The sequence below is a fragment of the Urocampus carinirostris genome, chromosome 3, assembly GCF_059441175.1.
Source record: "Urocampus carinirostris isolate Australia breed hairy pipefish chromosome 3, RoL_Ucar_1.0, whole genome shotgun sequence".
NCBI classification, from domain to species: domain Eukaryota; kingdom Metazoa; phylum Chordata; class Actinopteri; order Syngnathiformes; family Syngnathidae; genus Urocampus; species Urocampus carinirostris.
The window spans coordinates 61,981,847-62,002,629 of record NC_142351.1 but is presented as its reverse complement, the minus strand read 5'-3'; the positions used below and the strand labels follow the sequence as shown (position 1 = coordinate 62,002,629).

At 41.2% G+C, this 20,783-nt stretch overlaps 1 protein-coding gene and 1 long non-coding RNA gene across 3 annotated transcripts in view; one reads left to right on the top strand and one right to left on the bottom strand.

Annotated features, from left to right (window-relative positions):
• Positions 1-10,539, top strand: part of LOC148370370 (uncharacterized) — a 53,831-nt gene extending 43,292 nt beyond the window's left edge. The window contains exon 7 of the long non-coding RNA XR_015850116.1: positions 10,264-10,539. This is a non-coding gene — a long non-coding RNA (uncharacterized LOC148370370). The remainder of the gene's footprint in view (positions 1-10,263) is intronic.
• The window catches only part of LOC148370369 (sodium- and chloride-dependent creatine transporter 1-like), a 45,633-nt gene extending 29,044 nt beyond the window's left edge, over positions 1-16,589 (bottom strand). Inside the window, exons 1-4 of one of the 2 annotated variants that reach the window (XM_088332863.1) lie at positions 16,088-16,589; positions 10,247-10,531; positions 2,127-2,258; positions 1,767-2,049 (exon numbers count right to left, since the gene is read on the bottom strand). In XM_088332863.1, the coding sequence (XP_088188989.1) occupies positions 1,767-2,049; positions 2,127-2,258; positions 10,247-10,531; positions 16,088-16,118 (731 nt within the window). In that variant the 5' untranslated portion in view covers positions 16,119-16,589. The remainder of the gene's footprint in view (positions 1-1,766; positions 2,050-2,126; positions 2,259-10,246; positions 10,532-16,087) is intronic. The other variant, XM_088332865.1, reaches the window with a different exon arrangement.
• Between the last annotated feature and the right edge of the window lie 4,194 nt (positions 16,590-20,783).

Sequence of the window (20,783 nt, the reverse complement as noted above, 5' to 3'; positions counted from 1 at the left end):
GTAATCTGTTTGTTTCGCCACATTATTTCCATTTCCAAATGAACAGAATCGTAAAATTATTCCTAATATGGCAGTTAGGCCTTCCCTTTTGATTGACACCTTTTGCATGATGAGGGTATGTTCATGCTAGTTTTATTCATGCAGAAAGCGCTAAGTTTCATTAAAACTGCGCATATATTCGTGTCTCACTCATACCAGTACTGCTCGGGCGCCCCTGGCGGCCGTTAGAAAAAATACATAAATTAGCACCATCAATGCATAAGCCGCAGGGTTAAAAGCTGGGGGAAAAAGAATGAATTCTACAGTAGTCACTTTTAGATACTCCATAATATTCAATTAGCTGACACTACTTGTTGCAAAAATCAAAGAATTATGTTCCTCATTATAATTTATAGTTTGATTTTCTATACAAGCATTGGCACAAGAAGTAGTTGCATGACTTGGTTGCCTCATGTCTCCTCTCTATCTGTTCATAATGTGCATGAGGCACCAGAGAGACATTATGAGTCACTTGATCCCACACTATAAATTCAATCAGCTGACACTACATGTTAGGAAACTCTAGCTAAGCATTTATGCTCTCCGTTAGAATATATTTTGATTTTTGATATCAATAGAAACACAACTTGGTTGTGTCCCCTCTCTTTTTCTTTGAAGCACCAGTGAGACAGGATAATGAGGTACATTCATCAATGCTTTAATATTTAGTCAACCCTCAATACCTAGAAAGATTCTAATCATTTACGTTCCTCAGGAAACTCTTGAATGAAACTTTTTTTGTATATGCTCTCTCTCAGTTGGTGAGTCAGCTTGTTCACTCTAATGAAGGCCACCGAAGAAAATAAATAAAATAAGAAAAACGACACTACTGTGCAGATTTTTACTTTGCGTAGTTGGTTCTGGTTCCCATAACCGCCAAAACTGAGGGATCTCTATATGAAATGATTTAACATGCAATAGAATCACAACTCGGTCGTATTTCCTCTCTACCTCGTAATATGTGTGAGGCACTGGAGAGCTTGACTTGATAGAAAGGTTCTAATCCTTTATGTTCCTTATGAGAATATAGTTCTATTTTCCATCAAAGTGGTAGCACAAATTGGTCGTGTGTCCTCTCTTCCTCTCCATAATGTCTGCAAAGCACTTGTTACAAAGACTCATTCGAATATATTTTGACTTTCTTCAATAGTAGCACAACTCTGTCTTACCTCTCCATAATGTTCATAATGTGCTTGAGGCACCGGGGAGCTTGGCCATAAACAGTCACATAGCTCAAGATGTTGTGATCTAACACATTCGGAACCTTAAGAGTATATTGAGTTTCATTTTGTTTTTGGAATTTTATTTTTTCTATTTTTTTTGTTGCACTCCCCACTACAAAAATAATGTCATTCGACAAGAATGAATGATCCTTTTTCTTAGCCAAGGCATGTGTGACATTCAGTATTAGAGCACTTAAGGACTGACATAATTTGGCATCATAAACAAACCCATAATCATATGGAATATTTAGTGTTTATAACAATATCTTATCATTGTTATTACTGACAAAGTAAGTATTGATTGATTGATTGATAAACTCAAGCTATTGTCTCTCTGACATGACTTTTTGAAGACATATCTAACGAAGCTGCATAATTTCCCTGTAATTGTAAATTGTTATCAGTCTCGAGAAGCAGGACTTTTTTGGACAATGGTATCAGTAGGAGAAAAACAGTTATCGTGCAAAATATCCAATATAGAATTTCAAAAGGAGAGTTACATACTCCCAGAACTCAATGACCGGCGACCGCATTCCTTCTGGCTCGGTGCAGTTGTTGTTAAGGAGCCGGAGCGCAGCTGATGCTTCCAAACTGGTGGTGGCGCTGCGGTTGTGGCAGCTGCGGCGGAAGTCCTCGGTGCAGTTGGCCGTGTTCCAAGTGTGTCCGCAGGTGGCCCAAGGAAGTGGGTCGGTGAAGGAGTGGAAGAGGAAATAGAGACCCCACACTAGGATCATGATGTAGTAGGTGTTGCAGAAGAACACTATCACCATGGAGGCCAACCCCAAACCTAATTAAAAAATAAACAAATCGGATGAAAAATGAATACGCGAACGTTCCTTTCCCTGTCAGATGTAGAGCAGTGACCTTTGAAAAGGGGGGCAATGTTCCAGGCCGAGACCCCTCCCTGCTTCATGAATTGCCCCAGGGCAATTTCCAGGAAGAAGACGGGGATGCCCCCGATGAACACAATTAGCAAGTAGGGAATGAGGAACACACCTGCGACAGGAAAGATAATAATTTGTTACAACTTTGGTTTGACCTGCAAAACAAAGGGCCTATCGAACTGAAGAAAAGGACATGGACGCTGGTCAGGTGTTGATCCCTGCCAGTGACAACAGAAGATCCATCAAGCTGGCTATGTAGCGGCTGAAAATAACCAATATCTGGAGTTTGTCAGAGTTGGTGTTAGTGACTAACTTTAGCAGACAGCAGAAAGACAGTAAAATATTGCAAGAGCAAAGCCAAATTTGTCAAGTTTCAGTACATAAGTGGCTAGAGAAGGAAAAAAACGGGCGGAACTGTGGTAATTTGCTTGCATGAACCGCTGTGGAATGATAGTTACACTGAAGGATGAAACTGGAGCAGCTGACAACAACAATAGTGGCAAGCCATTGCCTGTAGCCAAGTAGCTAACACAAGTGGCTAAAGACGGAAACAGTGGAAGAAAGTACCAAAGGCCTGAATAATGGAAATCGGTGACATTTTGTTTGCATGAGAAGCTCGATTGACAGATGAAGTAGGAGCAGCAAACAATGACCATAGCCGCTAGCAGCGATTCCTAGCCTTTAGCCAAGTGGTTTACACGAGGTACTAGAGAAGGAAACAGTCGGCAAAGTGCCTGTATAATGGGACTCAGCGATGCCGCTTGAATGAGCAGCTGTGAAAGACAAGTGACACTAAAGAACAAAGCAGGAGCAGCTAAACAACAGCAACAGTGGCTAACAGTGTGCTATAGTCTGCATCCAAGGGGCTAACAATAGTGGCTACAGAAGGAAACAGTGGGAAAATAGTGGAAGATGCCTAAATGACGAAGCTCAGGCTCATCTGTGTGCGTTAAGTGGCCGTTAAGTGCAAAAAGCACCATCAGGTGAATGTTCATTTGGGCTTCTGTATTAGTAAGATGGCAGCCAGACATGTCATATTTCCAAATTAATAGACCTTGAATTCCTTTTTATGAGATTGTGCTATTGTTTTGCTTATTGTTTGAATCAATAATTACAAAAAGGAAATATTGTAAGTTTAACTGTAAGATTATTGAATAAAACAAATAATGCCAGTGTAAAAATCTTGCAACAATTTGGAAGATAGTAAATCAGATATAGTACGTGGGAGCTTTACAAAAACGAGGAGCGAGAGGCATTTCAAATCCAACTTCATGAGACGTCTGCCTGTGACGCATCCCCCAGCCCGGCTCACAGTCTAGGAAGGAAAAGATGGATGGATGGCAGAGGAGGAAGGCTGAAAAATGAGGGAGGGGGGCCGTTTGACTAAAAGTACCAAGAGAAAGAAGTGAGAAGGCCGAATGTCGGCCCGGTTATCGATTGCCGATCGGTACTTTGTTGGCTTTTGTTTTTTTGCAGCAGTGGCGGAGGGCTATTGCCTTATAAGGCAACCTTGGCGAGCGTGACTCAAATACAGGAGAAGGGGAGGGGGGCGGATAGAGCGAGAGACAAGACAAGAGCACGGGATGAGATGGAGTGAGTTCAGTAAAAAGGTTTTATTTTGGCGGGGATGCGCCAACATCACCTAACTGTCTCCTTAATAGGCTTAAGTCAATTATGGGATCAGAGTCGGACTGTCACAAATCAAATTCAATACTCCCTCGCCATTTTGCGGTTCGACCAACGCGTTCTCAGTGCATTATTGATTCTTTTTTTAGTTTAATTAATGGGATATTGTGTGTTATTTAGCGCCTCCTAGTGGTGACAAAAGTAATTCATAAAACTATATATATATTTGAATAATAAGCAAAAATACATGAACTAATATAGAAACGTGCGTCGTAGGTCTAGAAATTGGGAATTATAATTGTCAGCCTCCCCGGTAAGGTCTATTCAGGGGTATTGGAGAGGAGGGTTCGTCTGGAAGTTAAATTTTGGATTCAGGAGGAGCAGTGAGGTTTTCGTTTTGGGACATTTTGTACTTTTAGGAATAATTTAAAATAAAGATACTCTACTTTTACTTTAGTAGTTTTGTGAAGAAGAAACGTTACTCTTACCCTCTAAATTAGGCTACATTGTCTCATCTCATCTCATTAGCTACACCGCTTATCCTCAGTAGGGTCGCGGGGGTGCCGGAGCCCATCCCAGCAATCATCGGGCAGTGGGCAGGGGACACCCTGAACTGGTTGCCAGCCAACTGCAGAGCACACGGGGACAGACAACTCACTCGCTCATTCACAACTAGGGAAAATTGGGACCAGCCAATTCACCTGAAATGCATGTTTTGTTTTATTTTTGGAATGTGGGAGGAAACCGGAGTGCCCGGAGGAAACCCACGCAAGCACGGGGAGAACATACAAACTCCGCACAGGAAGTCTGGAGCTGGATTTGAATCCACGCAGGAGGTTCCCAAGACATGAACTGTGCCGCACATGCGCTAACCACTGCTCCGCCGTGCTGCCCAGGCTACATTGTAAACATTATAAAATCCCCTCCACGCAAGTATGCGTCTGTCTCTGCTAAGCCAATTGTTTTGTCAGACCTTGTTTGTTTTATATAGATTTGACCAATGACCCAAACAACCGCCTCAGGGTTAGGGCCCGGTCAGACAGCCTTTTGCGTCTGTATCGCGGGTAAAATCTTGCAATTTTTTTTTTGCCCGCGGTAGAAAATGCGCAAAATTGGCCAACCCGCTGTTCATCCGTGGTATGCCCGCAAAACAGACGCCGGCGACTGTTCCGCTTCCTCATCGCGTCAGTTCCACCTCCTTTCCGCGTATCGACCACGGGTATAGAAGCTGCCGAGCCGGGCTGTAGAAATCATAACCGCTCAAGACGAAGTCCCGTGAAGATCAAGATTTCAAGCTATGGCACCGAAGAAGAAGCCAATATGTTATTATTGTAATAGTTTTTCATTTTTATTTTATTATTAAAAAAATGTCAAGAAATAAAAATGGATTAAGACGAGGTCACTACGGTGACGGGAATCCATGTTCACCCCTTGACGTCTCGAGCACAACTTACGTGTGCTCGGCAAATCGCGCTGTATACACGCGGAGAAAGGCGTTTGACCGTCACACGCATTACACACGCTAATTCACGTGATAACACCGCGATACAGGCGCAGAACAAATGTGCTATGACCGTGCTCCACCCGCGATTACCCGCTAAAATTTCGCGTCCTACCCGCGTGTAACCACGCCCTGGCCGCGGCTGTAGCACGTCGTTCCGCGTCTGTACCGCGTGTGCCGCCCGCGGTTACACGTGGTCTAAAGTTTGGAGCAGCGCAAAATTTTTCCGCGCGGCCAACCGCGTGTGAATTTCTTGCCGCGTGTAAAGCACAGCTGTATCTCGTCTGTATCGCGATCTCAAAGCGTCCAACAGCGTCTGCTTCACGGGCAGAAATTTCTGGCCATGATTCAGCCTCGATACGCCCGTGAAAGGCTTAGGAAGGTTTTTTTTCTTACTGTACAGTATGTGCCGTGTATATGACTTCAGCTTCACAAATATATATTTTTTGAATACGTTCACCCAAGCAAACTCTGACTGCACAGACTTGTAATTTATTGTTAATTGGATGGACTTTGATGATTTGATAATTTGATTGAATGGTTGGAATAATGTATTCCCGATTTATTTATTTTCATATAAATTTTTGATGTTTTTAATTTTACGGATTGTATTTAATGTAAGGAATTTTATGAAATGATATTCAAAAACAGTGACGTATTTTTAGCAGATTTTTGGGGCAGAAAACCCAGCTCCGGCTGACCCTCATGTAAATTGAGTTTAAGACCCCTGATGTAGAGGGGCACTGCATGTGAGGATGTCCCAAAAACGAAATCATAAGGAAGTAATTAAACCAATAAAGTATTTTAAGAGCATGAAAGTACCTCCAAGATGTTTAAAAATCCGTTTTCGTTATAAGCCGCGGGCTTCCCAACCCTCCCTTTGCATCCACCGTCACACCTAAACTAAATAACATTTCATTTTTCATTTACATGTAAAATTATTTCGAATGTTATTTCATCACATGAACGTATATTACACATAAGCACTACCCACTATATTCTATTTTGTTATTTTATCGTTTTTATCAGGTGAACTGGGGGTTGGCAAATTAGCATAGGTTTCGATGGCTCTTCCACTTTGAACGGATGACACATGAAAATAGCATGAGTACCCCATGTCTGTTTTGTGGTCGAGTGGGAGTCTATCGGAAACTCCCGGCCAGTCAAGGACGCGTACCGAAATTGTTGACGAGAGTGAGAACCAGAGCACACGTTATTTGTTATTGGCAATCCTTATCAGGAGAGTACCTTTATAAATCTGCGGGGGAAACACAGGGAGAAGGGCGGGCAGACTGTGCAAAGTGGGCCCATTGTTATCCGATAACACGGGGCAGGTATCGGAACTGTTGGTCACGAGACGCAACAAACAGCATTGTAAAAAGATGGAAAGTTGGGCGGGGCAACGATAAGAAAAATGGTTATAAACCGAGCGGGTTACTATTAGACACGAATACGGAAAGGACACGGTGAGGGTGATAACGTGTACATCTGTTAAGCTATAATAAAATTCAGGATGGCGGAGGCGGAGTTTTTGGTTTTAGGCGATCGTCATTTGTCAGATGACTTTGGCGTCACCTTATGTGACGGACGCTGTTTTTATCTGGACAGATCGTAAAATGGATCATTAATAATCCCCGGGTTATACTTGTGTTATATGACTGTGTCAAACAAAAGATCACAATGACCTTGAGCTCTAAAAATCAATTATAGTTGTTTGACCTACATTTTAAATGATCGTTGTAATATTTATTTAGTCTGTCAGTTACTTTGTCAATTGATCACCGGAAGGGTTCAAATTTTGTCATTTAAAACAGGATAATAGTGGTAAAAAATATTATGTCGTGATCATTTCATTACTTTTTAAAAACAAATATAATATAGCATAATAAAATTAATTAAAGGGACAGTGTGTAATATTTTGTGCCTCAAGTGATACCAAAAACTTTCATTCAAAAAAAAAAACATTAATTTGAATATAAAAATACCTGAACTATCATACCAATATTACTTTTTGTATTAAAAAAATCGTAGGTTGAGAAATGTGTATTTCTTTTACATAGCGGAATCTACACAAGGTCACCAATTGCGCTCTGTGGCACTGGTTTTCGTTCGCATTGCATTAGACAATACAGTGCCATCTAGTGCTAAAATATGACACCCTGAGGCCTTAATTGTTTTCAATTACACATCTGAATTATTTGCAATGATAAGCAAAGGTAAAAATATATTAATTGAATTGTCATTGATACAGACGTTGTAAAACTTTGTATGCAATGAGACTGGACATGGCACTCGGGTAAACATGTAATAAAGATTACAAAGCAAAAAAAAGATAAAGACTTATAAAGTGCAGAAAAATATATATTTTCAACGTAGTGCTTAGAGACTGGCCTGAGATGTAATAATAGTGTAATAAGTATAAGCCAGCAAAAGAGTAAAAAAAATATGTATATTATTTTCAAATTGTGTTTGACTATTTTTAGTAACTAACTGCAATGACAGTACTATAAAAGTGTGTTAAAAATATTGATTTATTTTTTAATTTTTACTGAATTAAAAAAACATCTTAGTAATAATCAATTGAGGTAAAAATATAAGAGTATTTAAAAGACTGATGTAATTATTGTGATTATTATTTTTGGCTGACGCAGCTATAGGGGTGTGAGTGTGTGCGTTTGAATGGGTAAGTGGGAAGCACATTGTAAAGCTCATTGGGAGGTCTTCAGCGACTTGAATCACGCTATATAAATACACACCATTTACATTTAAAAATGATACTTAACTTTGGGAATTGTTTTCTGTTATAAGCAAAGAAAGTAAAAGTAAAATATTGTTTTATCATTATTTTTGGGAATTTCACCCAATTTTTAGAATTCTTGTTAGTAATAATTAAAGAAGGTAAAAATACAAGAGAATTTAAAATATGTATTTAATGTTATAATATCATATTTTTCAGAATTTCGAGAATTCGTAACAAGAGAAAAGTTATAAATATTAAACATATTGATATAATTTTTATTTTGTATTTTACATCAGTTTGAGAATTTTACCTAGTAATAAGTTGTGAGAGTAAAAATATAACATAGTTTTACTTGATTCCAAGAATTGTTTCAAGAAAAAGCAATTACCGTATTTTCCGCACTATAAGGCGCACCGGGTTATAGGGCGCACCCCGAAAAAATGGTTTTTGGTCCTATTTTTGACATACATAAGACGCACCGGATTATAAGGCGCTACAATGGGAACGTCGACAAAACAGTCAGATAGTTCAGTCAAATTTATTACCCCCTTAACATTCCGAAAGCTTGCAAAGACGCAAATACGTGTCGAGAACACGTGCGGATGCGGTGTCCGTACGATGTCACTTAAATGCATCGTTCGATCATTCGGAAGGTTAAAGTCTTGGGATTCAAGAAATGCCAACCATTCCTTAGTTTCTATTTTCTTTTTCGCTCGCAACTTTATTGTGCATATGACAATAAACACTTGGAATTGAGTTTAATTTAAAAATAGACACTCCATTCCATCCATTATCTGCACAGCTTATCACAGAAATATCGAGTTCAGTCTGAAACAAGATACAGGGATAATATATAGCCGGAGTAGCTCACCGAAGTCGTTGTGTTCATAATAATGTGCAATCATGGTCCTCTTATATCCGTGAGTGTAGTAAATCCAGGAGAATAAAATATTTACAAATACAGAACAGTAAAAAATTCTTTCTGTATGCCGTCAACCACGTGCTATACACATTCATCTTTTTCAGCCAATTGCAGGCTTTGTTTTGCCGTTTAAGCCTATGCCAGCCTGTAAATGATAAAAAGGATCCGCCCCTTGACCTCCGAATACCTTTAGCAAATAGTGATCGATTCAACTGATGATTGACACATCTTTTTCGGCCAATTGCAGGCTTTGTTTTGCCGTTTAAGCCTATGCCAGCCTGTAAATGATAAAAAGGATCCGTCTCTTGACCTCCGAATAACTTTAGCCAATAGTTATCGATTCAACTGATGATTGACACATCTTTTTTGGCCAATTGCAGGCTTTGTTTTGCCATTCAAGCCTATGCCAGCCTGTAAATGATAAAAAGGATCCGCCCCTTGCCCTCCGAATAACTTTAGCCAATAGTGATCGATTCAAATGATGATTGACACATTGGTTAGCCAATGAAACGCCGGTAAATAAATCCCAGCATACATCGCGGACTACTTGGCGTTCGGGGGAAAATCTAGTCGGCGGCTGCTTGCCTTAGTTGCAAGACTTTGCAACTTAATGTTGATCCATAAATAAGGCGCACTGTATTATAAGGCGCATGGTCAGCTTTTGAAAAAAATAAAGGCTTTTAGGTGCGCCTTATAGTGCGGAAAATACGGTAGATAAAATTGAAAACATTATTACGAATATTAAATAATATGTAATATTTTTTAAATATAAGAAACTTTTAAATATTGGTTTTATACTGGCAGCACGGTGCGGCAGTGGTTAGCGCGTGTGAGGCGCAGTTCTGAGGTCATGAGATCGAACCTCCTGTGTGGAGTTTGCATGTTCTCCCCATGCTTGCGTGGGTTTCCTCTGGACAAGCTGGTTTCCTGCCACATTCCAAAGAAATGCATGTCAGGCTAATTGGCCAATACAAATTGTCCATTGTTGTGAATGACCGAGTGAGTTGTCTGTCTCTGTGTGTCCTGCGAGTGGCTGGCAACCAGTTCAGGGTGTGCCCTGCCCACTGCCCAAAGATAGCTGGAATGGGCTCCAGCACCCCCGCGACCCTACTGAGGATAAGCGGTGCAGAAAATGGATGGATGGATGGGTTTTATACTATTTTTCTCATTTGAATTATTCTTTTAAATGGGAACAATTATCTGTCATACCTGATTAATTTTGTTTATTTTAATGAGTTTTTTTTTAAACAAAAACAAATTCAAAATGTTATGATAATAATATTGAGCAAAATGAGAAATTCATGATGTTACCTCCCCCATTCTTGTAGCAAAGGTAAGGAAAGCGCCAGACGTTTCCCAATCCCACCGCGAAGCCCACACAGGACATGATGAAGTCCATCTGTCTGGTCCACGTTTGTCTCTCCACCAATTGGACCACATCTGCGACACTTCCGTTTTGGATCGGCGGCGGGCCGGCCCCCCTCCCCTCGCCGCAATCCGGGCCCCCCATGGGCCCAGACACCAGCAGGTGAGCCGACCCCCCTCCATCGCTTTCCCATATTTCCCCAACCTCCAACTGGGGGAGGGCCATTTCACCTGGGGAAGAAAACAGAAATAACAGTTCTCATGAGTTCCATTAACTCTGGCTTAATACTTAACTGAATATAAGGTTTGCTTCAAATACAGGGCTTTAAAGTGACAGTGTGTACCGATTCACTCCTAGAGGTTGCTGTAGCTGAGTATGGAGGCGAAAATACTACTGCTTGGCCAAATTCTAAAGCCCACTTTTAGAATTTCAAGAATACATTTCAGTAACTGATAGATCGAGAAAGCCTTCATATATCCCCGCCAGCAACATCAAAAGACTAAGTGAGCCACATACAACCTGAGCATGTCACGAGACCGGACCAGATCGGAGGCAGGAGGCAGGAAGGATGAACTCAATCGCGTAACGACCAGTTACTTTTATTTAGCAAAATAAAAGTTGTCCAACACTCAGGGAGAAAACAAAACAAAAACAGGCTTACAGGCAAACAGGAACTCAGACTAGGAATACTCACAATACAGGCTTTTACTCAGAACGGGCAAACACAGGTTTCCTCAAGTCGAACAGAACAGATTAATGCAAAACAGAAAACGCAATGAAGCAGCAACCGGCAATACCCACAACCCGCCCTTAAGAAGCACACACGCAAATTAGACGATCTGCTACAGCCGGTGCCCAGGGGGCGGGGCCAGCCGGTCGCCACGGCGACCATACTGGACATGACAGAGCAGCTAAAAAGATCCAATAGCTGGAGTTGTTCGGAGCTGGTGAATTTTAGTGGCTGCATGGGAAACTACTAATAAGGCCAGTAGATTGGAAGAGCAATGCAGAATTTGTCAAGCGACAGGACCCGAAGTAATGGAACTGAGCAACGTGAATAGTTAGAGAGGAAAAAAATGGGAAAAATAAAAAAAATGCCTTATTCACAGTACTCAGTGACAATTGCTTGAATGATCAGCTGTGGAAGGCAAAGCGACACCGATGGACCAAGGAGGAGCAGCTAGGAATAACAGTAGTGGCCAGCTATAGCCTGCAGCTGAATGAGTGGCTAAAGACGGAAAGAGAAAAACAAAAACACCAGATGTCTGAGCAACTACCAGCTCGGTAGCCTAGATGGTTGGGCGCCTGTTCCAAGACTGGGAGGTCGCTGGTTCAAGCCTCGGCCGAGTCATACCTAAGACTTACAACATTGGTACTCATTGCCTCCCTGCTTGTCGCTCTGCATTAAGGGGTTGGAATTGGGGGGTTTGGTCACCTAATGACTCCCAACACAGCAGTTGGGTCTAAAATGGCGGCAACCTGTTAGGCTGCGGCTGCATCGACTCGCTACAGTCTAACTGTATATCGACATTTCGTTCTGTGTGCATGGTTACAAAGAATGACAATAAAATTAAATTCTTCTTCTTCAATGACCACCAGCTGTGGATAGCGAGTAACACTGAAAGATGAAGCAGGAGCAGCTAACAGTGACTACAGAAGCTAGCAGTGAGCCATAACCTGCAGCCAAATGGCTAACATGAGTGGCTAGATAAGGAAACGCTGCAGAAATGTGAAAGATGCCTGAATCTTAAAATTAAGTTACGTTTACTTGCAATACCAGCTGGATGATGAGTGACACAGAAGGACCTAACAGGAGAAGCTAACCATGACTTGAGCAACGAGCCATAGCCTTCAGCCAAGTGGCTAAAGAATGAAAAAAAGCGCCTGATGCCTGAAAATGGAACTCGGCCACCATCACATTTGGGGGTAAGGGTGGTAAATGTCCGCAAAGTACTGAAAGCACCACTGGGACAAGCTACTGATGGAAATTTCTCATTGGGGCTTCTGTAGTCATAAGATGGCAGCCAATCATGTAAGCTCTATCAAATGATGTCACATCAATTCACATTTTTAATCCTGTTTGTGGTTAGTATATATATGTTTGCTTATTATTTGCATCAAAAATGTTTTATTTAAAGGGAGAATGTAACAAATTTAGTGCCACCTGTTGGTACAAAAACATTCATTCAGTAAAAAAAAAATATTTGAAAAATTGGCAAAAATACATTAAACAAACTATACCAATGTTTTTTGTATTAATTGTCATAGGTAGAGAAATATGTACTTCTTTTCCTTAGGGCAATTCATCCCTACTATTCGCTGCTATGTTTGTCTGGCATCTTGCTGCTGCGCTGTGCTCATTTGGCACTGGATTTCCTCTGCATTAGACACTACAATGCCATCCAGTGGTCAAATATTGCACAATAAACCTTTAAAAGAATGAAGTATTTTCCCACCATTGAGAGTCACTACATTATACACACTGTCACTTTCAAGTTTTTCCCCACAATGGTGGGATTGGATATAGATATACATTATTGCCACAAAAACAGATGGCTGATACTCTTTCTTAACCTGAAAAATTGACACCGCCTCGGATTCCCCGACGTTGTAAAAAGTGGCTCGAGTCTCCAGAAATAATCTTTTCATCGTGCCGGCCTGTCAAGTCGTTTTGTTTTCATACGCTGTCATCGCTCAGCCAACCCTCCCCTGACCTCTATTGGGCTTTTCCGCAGCTCGCTCTCCATTTCTGCAGCATACGAGCGCAGTAGCTCAAACATGTCTTTGTGAACGTATTTGTGAACGTACTGCCGTTAGCTTCTCACTGGCGGACGCAAAGTGAGAGGCAGCTGAATCCAGATGAGAGCAGTTTGTGGCGTGATGGGAAGAGCGATAGAGGTAGAGCGACGGCTCAGCTCAATGTGACGACAGCGGTGCTATTATTAAAGATGGATCTTCTGTTTGGGGAATCTTGCTGTTTCATTCATTTGATTTATGAGCACTTATCCTTGTCACGTGGAAAGCCTAAGCCTTTTTTTTTTTCTTTTTTCTGATCCGTCAATCGGATGACAACCTTTTCTTCCGTTGGAAGTAATTGGTATTCCAACATATTTCCATTTTGCCCAATAATAGTTTGTTCTTAGTTCTAAAAGTCTTTTTTTTATATCAGGATTTGATCATTTAGATCACGTTAGTGTTCAAACATTATGTTGGATTCTATCCATTTGTGAATAAGGGTTTCTGCGTCATCTTCCTTTGATGTTTAGTTCAGTTAGATTTTGTGTAGGTTTGGATATTATGCAGTTCCATGTGTGAGAATTGTTTGCTAGTAGGTTTTCCAATATTATTACGCTGTGCGGTCCACCTTTTGGAGTGACTCTTGTGTTGTTGTTTTTTTCAAGTTATGTGTTGTTAGAGCTGGTTGTTATTGTTATTGTCGTTATTCAAACAGTATTTTTCATGCGTCTTCTTAATTTTATATGTCGGTCAGTTAGAGCTAGCTCGTGTCCCAACATATCCTGAGTCATTCATGTTCTGTTCATTTAGATCTCTATAGTGTTTCAGCTTTATGTATCAGGGATTTGATGTCAAGCCTTTGTTGGAGTAGTTTTGATGTCTTTAAATTCTAAAGATCCTAGTAATAGAATTGTCTTTATTGCCATTGATATCAACATTATGAAACATTGCATGGAACCAGATTAGACATGATACTCCAGGGTAAAACGTGTAATAAAGACTTTGAAGAGAAAAAGGATAAAAGAATAATGACCATCAAAACAATTGCAATGTAGTTGTAATAATGCAATGATATTGAACAGTGCAACAGTTTCATTCAGCAGCAACAAAAAGAGGAAAACGTGTATCTACATATGTTTTCACAGTTATGTGCTTTTGTTTAGGATGATGTTGGCCCTAGGGAAGAAGCTGCCTGTTTTTCAACTCAATTCATGTTTATTTGTATAGCCCTTAATCAAAATAAGTCTCAAAGGGTTGCACAGACCACAGACTATTATTACACCATCTCCTAATGTAAAACCTACATCAGGGCAAGGGAAAACTTAAAAACCTCAGCAAGAGGAAATCAAGACACTTTGAGAAAGGGACAGCATATGAGGTTATTCCTTCCAGTATGTCTCGGCTGTAATGGACACACCAAATAGTTATTTTCCATCAATAAACAATACACAACCACTGTCAACATAAAATATAGGTTATTCATATGCTATAGAATAGACGTGTGTTGGAAACCTAGATTTTAACAGTTCCACTGAGGTTGCAGACCGAATCTCAGAGGGCAGATCATTCCACAGTACTGGGTATTTTGTAAGGTTTATTGTTCTATATTCTTTATCAATTATCCACTATCCGTTATCGGTCAAATCATAATACGCTACAAAGCCAAGGGGCCGAGACACTTGCTCTCAGCCAAGAAGCTGAGTCAAGGTCCTAGCCAAAGAGCCAAGCAGCGATCAGTGGGGAGGGATGGTACGCAAATCCAGAACCACAATAGTGGGTCTAAATAGAGAACGCTCTTGAACCTGCAGACCTCTTCTAGTAGACCAGCATTAATGACCTGTAGTGCCTACCACAGGGTAACAAGTCTAAAAGGTGGTGGAGATTGTCCTTTATAATGTTAATGGCTCTGCTATGGTATTGCAAGCCAGCAATGTATTCTTTACTGGGTAGGGAGCAGCCAGTGATCTTTTGGGATGTGTTGATTACTTTCTGTATGGTTTTCCTGTCCTTTCCTGCTCCCAGGATACCACATAGTGATGCCGTATGCCAGAAGGCTTTTCTAAACTTCCTTGTAATTTTTCTGTACACTATCTGTTACGCTTTTCTCTAACTAAATCAATTACTAAAATCTCATATTCCATTTTATTAATGGGATCATGAAATTTGCTGTATTTATTTGTGTATGTCACCCTATTTTTGTTTCTTACCTTAAAAATAACTCAAATGTTTGGGTGCACATTTTACAGAAGGTTTCACTATATCTGTGCAATATCTAAGGGAATCCAACCAGAGTCGTGTGGCGAGAGCAATGATTCTTGACCACTAAACCACCAGTGACATAGATGACTTACTCAAAGACATTCAATTTCATTGCATTGTCACACTATTTTTTATTCACTGTACCAGAGACTCATGTTGGGGAATAGAGAAAACAGAAAGTTGTCCTCAAAGATATAAATAAATGCAAAAATGCACGACAAGGGAAATACCTATTTGGTGTATCTGATGATGAATCAGACTTTGAAGGACATGAAATACATTGTAAATTTTATTTTTGTATCATGTTCATTAGTTTACGTCAGTGGGGTCACCGGACATAAGTCTCAGGGGGGTCATATCAAATGCATGGAGGACATCCACTTTTCTCTGGGTGGGCAGAGCGTAAAAACTGCCCTCCTATGTCGACGCCCTTGGTTTAGTTGTCAATAAATTATTTTCGAGGCGGCAGTAACTAAGTTGTTTTGGCACCAAAGAGTTCACAGTTCAATTCCAAGTTTAATGTCATTGGGCAAGACACGAGAGCCCTAATTCATAAATTAGGGGTGCGCGTTATACACAAATAAATATGGTATTTTTTTTTAAAGCAACTTGTTTGTTGGTGTGACAGGGAAGTTTATAAATATTTTACGTATTAAAATATCCAAGGTGTCAAAATCACCAAACCCATTTCCAGTCCTTGATATTTTTTGACCAATGTTGAAGCCTGAAAATGCTCACTTTGTATACTATGTCATGTGACAAACCCCCAAGAAATCATGCAACATACTCACCTCCACTACTTTCTCCCAAGTCTGCTGGCATTTTGGTTGATCCGCGCAAGGTAAAAAAAAAAGCCTTAAATTGGTTGAAGGTTTTAAAAAAAAAAAGAAGAAAAGTGCGTGTGTCTTTTAACTCGAGGGAGGATTAACACCCCCCTTTCTGATGTTCTCAGTTTATATCGCCTCTATGCGTTATATCAAAAATCTTTGTCTTTTTCAATCACAGATCATAACGCCCCAAGAGATGATTTTCCTCAAATAAAAACGTTAGCGGGCGCCGCAGGACGAAGTAGACTCAGAAGCAGTCGACGAAGCACTTGAAGGTAAGCCTGAAGAATCTCATGGAGGACCGTTAAACCGAAAAGCGAATCAAGCTAAACGGTTGCACAAATATATACTAATCAAATACGACGAGCTACTGCGGAGAAATAAATTCAAAAGAATTTAAAATCAAATTCAAGAGTCCGTTGTGATGCAGACTGAAAGGACAAGTGACGTTCTAGACGTTGTCGTCACCCGTTAAATGTGCAGCCCCCCTCCCCACCCCAAATGCTGCGCCCTGATTGGCTGACAGTTGCGCACGTACGCACCATCATCATCATCGTTATTAGAACCTAGGTTGCACAAAAAACGTCACTGCAGAATTTTAAACGGGCAAAAAAAGGAAAGGGGTGCGATTCATGCCCCCTCCTTCATGGTCAGCAGGTGCAACCTCCCCCTCCCTTCCTCTTTTTAGCAGCACGAACATTCCAAAGGAGACGCGCGTAATTTAAGATACAGCTAAGATTAAATATCACAACTGAGAGTTGAATAACCTGTACTGATGTCCTGCTGACCAGCAAGAATTAATTATTGCAGCGGTAGAAGGTTTTTAATTGCCTTTCACACGCGCGATAGAGCAAAAAGGGGCTCGCGTGGTGGCGCTGCTATCTGGTGGACAAAGAGTGTATTGCAGTGGTCGTGCTAAAAAGCACGCGTGGGTTGAACTGAAAACGTGAGCCATGATTTATTTCGTCAATTTTTGCAGTACATCCGTTCCACAACCACCCGTTTTAAGTGATTTTTATGCAAAGCACCAACCATTTATTAAGTACCAAACTTTCATATTCTTTTGAATGGACTTTACTGCTGCGGGCAATAAGAAAAAAACAATAGTCGACCATGGAGAATGGAACACAGCCGCACATGTGCTGTTGATTTTAGGCAGAACAAACGGATAAAATAGATCCCACTTAACACAAATTTGATTGCAGCATTTGTCCACCGAGGATAATGGAAAACAGTCGCACGGGTGCTGTTCGTTTTAGGCAGAAGTCATGTTTATTTGTATAGCCTTTAATCACAAGAGGTCTCAAAGTGCTGTATAGACATCACCAACATGAAATATAGGTAATAACAGAATGCCCGGTCAACATCATTCAAAAGCTATCGAATATAAATGTGTTTTAAGCCTCAACCCGAGCATTCCACAGGAATGGGGCCCAAATGGAGAACACTCTCGAACCTGCCGAGTTCTTCTTGGCTCTTGGGATCACTAGTAGACTAAGAAAATAATTTTTAAAAAATCAACACACATGATACATATTTGCTCACATTAACAGTCAACCAGGGCAGCACGGCGGGGCAGTGGTTAGCGCATGTGCGGCACAGTTCTGAGGTCATGAGATCGAACCTCCTGTGTGGAGATTGCATGTTCTCCCCGTGTTTGCGTGGGTTTCCTCCGGGCACTCCGGTTTCCTTCCACATTCCAAAAACATGCATGTCAGGTTAATTGGCCAATCCAAATTATCCCTTGGTGTGAATGAGCGAGCTAATTGTCTGTCCCTGTGTGCCCTGCAACTGGCTGGCAACCAGTTTAGTGTAGCTGGGATGGGCTCCAGCACCCCGCGGCCTCACTGAGGATAAGCGGTGCAGATAATGGATGGATGGAACAGTCAACCACAGATGACAGAACGCAGCCACATGGGTGCTGTTCTTTTTAGGCAAAAAGTACGGAATAAAAGCAAAGCAAGCAAACGTGACACAAATTTGCTTGGAGCAATAGTCAACCAAGGACAATAGAAAACAGACGCACAGGTGTGATTCATTTTGGGCAGAACTGAAATGAAATGAAATGAAAGAAAAAAAACAAAAATTCGCCACACAGGACACAAATTTGCTCACAGAAAATGGAACGCAGCCACACTGGTGATGTTTATTTTAGGAAAGATGATGATAAAGAAGCAGGCCAGGGTTCCTCCAGGGTTTTTCCCATTAAAATTAAAGACTTTTTAAGACTATTTAAAGACCACATCCAATTAATTTTAAGGCAGCAAAAAAGCAGCAGATGTTATTGTGCACTTTATTTTTACACACGAAATACAATCCGTCTCCAGAACATTGAAAAACTTTGACTTAAACTGGAATCGAATGCAATCTTTGGAGCCGTTTAATTACTTATTCTCGCTTAAAAAAAGCAGCAGTAGAGTTCAATACTAGTTTCTAGTAAAGACTTTTTTCCCTTTTTTGAATTAAGAAAAGTGGTACTTTAAGAGGCATAGAGCGGGAGTGTTGGCAAGTATGCAGTATTCCCATGATTTTTGTGGTTTATCTGTTCCATAACCACCCATGTTAAATACATTTCCGCCAAGTCGAAACCATTTATTCTTCAATCTGTTCCCCCCAGTTGCATATTTCCGCGAGTGGAGCTGGCAGATCACATTTTCATCGGGCCTGGCGGCTTTTTCTGATATTCTGTTAACTATAAAGTGAACTGCACTGGTGCCGCCATTATTCATTTGTCCCAATTCCACATCGCTGCAAGCGAGGACCTGCAGAAGGCACTTTGCCGTTTTGGCGCACCTCAAATGGATTGCGTGATTGTGGCCGCGATCCATTATCACCGGTCCACTAGTTCTAAGAGCAGGAGTCCGCAGAGCGTTTTTTTTCTCTTAAATTGGATTAGGCCTCTAGATTGCGCCCTGCCTAAAATAAGAAAGCACTCCTTTGGCTGCAATCCATTATCCCCAGTCGACCTTATCGCTAAAAGCAAGGACCAGCAGAGCGGAATTTGTGCCATGTGTAGCAATTCCTCTTTTCGTTTCTTTTTGCCTAAAATGAACAGCACCTGTGCATCTGTGATGCATTATCCCTAGTCCAAGCAAAGACTGGCTGTCTGAGGCAATATATATATATATATATATATATATATATATTCATCTCATCTCATCAGCCGTACCGCTTATCCTCATTAGGGTCGCGGGGGGGCTGGAGCCCATCCCAGCCATCTCCGGGCAGTGGGCAGGGGACACCCTGAACTGTTTGCCAGCCAGTCGCAGGGCACACAGGGACAGACAACTCATTCGCTCATTCACACCTAGGGACAATTTGGACCGGCCAAATCACAAATATATATTTATATACACACACATATATTGCCTTGTGGGCTACTTTACGGATTTTTGCCTATCGCAGGGGGGTTCAGGACCCATTAATGGATGGATGGTAGATAGATACTTTATTAATTTCCGTAGGGAAATTCCCACTTCCAGCAGAATCCTTTTGTTGAAAATAAAACAATAATAACGTGAAAGGAATAGAATACATAAATACCCAATGTAATGTGTTGATATAGAGTACAGAGTAATGATTTAATGGCAATAAAGGAGGGATTACAGTCCAAAAATATGGGCATGTGTGGGGGCTCACGCTTCTTGTAAACCATATCTCTCTAATCTAGACTGCTTCTCAATTATTTAATGTCCCCCCCCCAAAAAAAATAGAGGAAGGCCTCTTTCATGGCGTCACTTGAGCGTCTGCTCCACTTTGTAGCTACACTTCATAGTCAATGCTAATACTCTGTGCTATATGAACGACGTGGAGGTTAAATGTGAACAAAACACTACCAATAGAAGTGGCACTGCTCCCTAGTGTGGTGGAGGTGCAAATGCACTTGATTCTTTATAATAATAATAATTTCCTTGTATTGTCATTCTGTGTAACAATGTACACAGAACGAAATGTCGATTGCACCTGACCCGTTGTAGCGAGCCGATGCAGCCGCAGCCAACAGAGGGCGCCGCCGACCACTTTTTAAGTCTTAGGAATGACTCGGCCGGGGCGCGAACCACCGACCTCCCAGTCTCAAAGCGGGCGCCTTACAAGAAAGTTAAATAAAAATTCTCAAGACCCGCCCCACTATTTGAGAACCACTGTTACACAGATACTTTGCACATATTTTTTCCAGGACTTAGGCTCATCTACAATCGGCAATTTCAAATATATGTTTTTGAGAAGAAGTGTTTGAGGAGTATGTTAGGAGTGACAAGATTGGATAGATTGAAAAATGAAATTGTGAGAGACAGAACTGGGGTAGTAGCGGAACTGAGTAAGCGTGTGGATAAGGGAGTACTCGGTTGGTTTGGACACATAGAGAGGATGGATGAGCAGCAAATGTTGAAGAGGATCTACAGAGCAGAAGTAAATGGAAGGAGACCAAGAGGAAGGCAGCGATTGACGTGGGTGATGGTGGTATGAGTGCTCTGCAGGAAAGAGGTCTAAATGTAGTGGAAGCTAGAGCTGTTGGTGATAGGAATGAGTGGAGAGGTGTTTTAAAAGGATAGTGGGATGTTTAGACGTGTTCTAAGGGATGGGCAGGGCACCTGTGTGATGCGACAGGGGTAAACCAGTGAAAGCTGTCGGGCCCTGCTGTTTAATAGAAGAGTGTGTT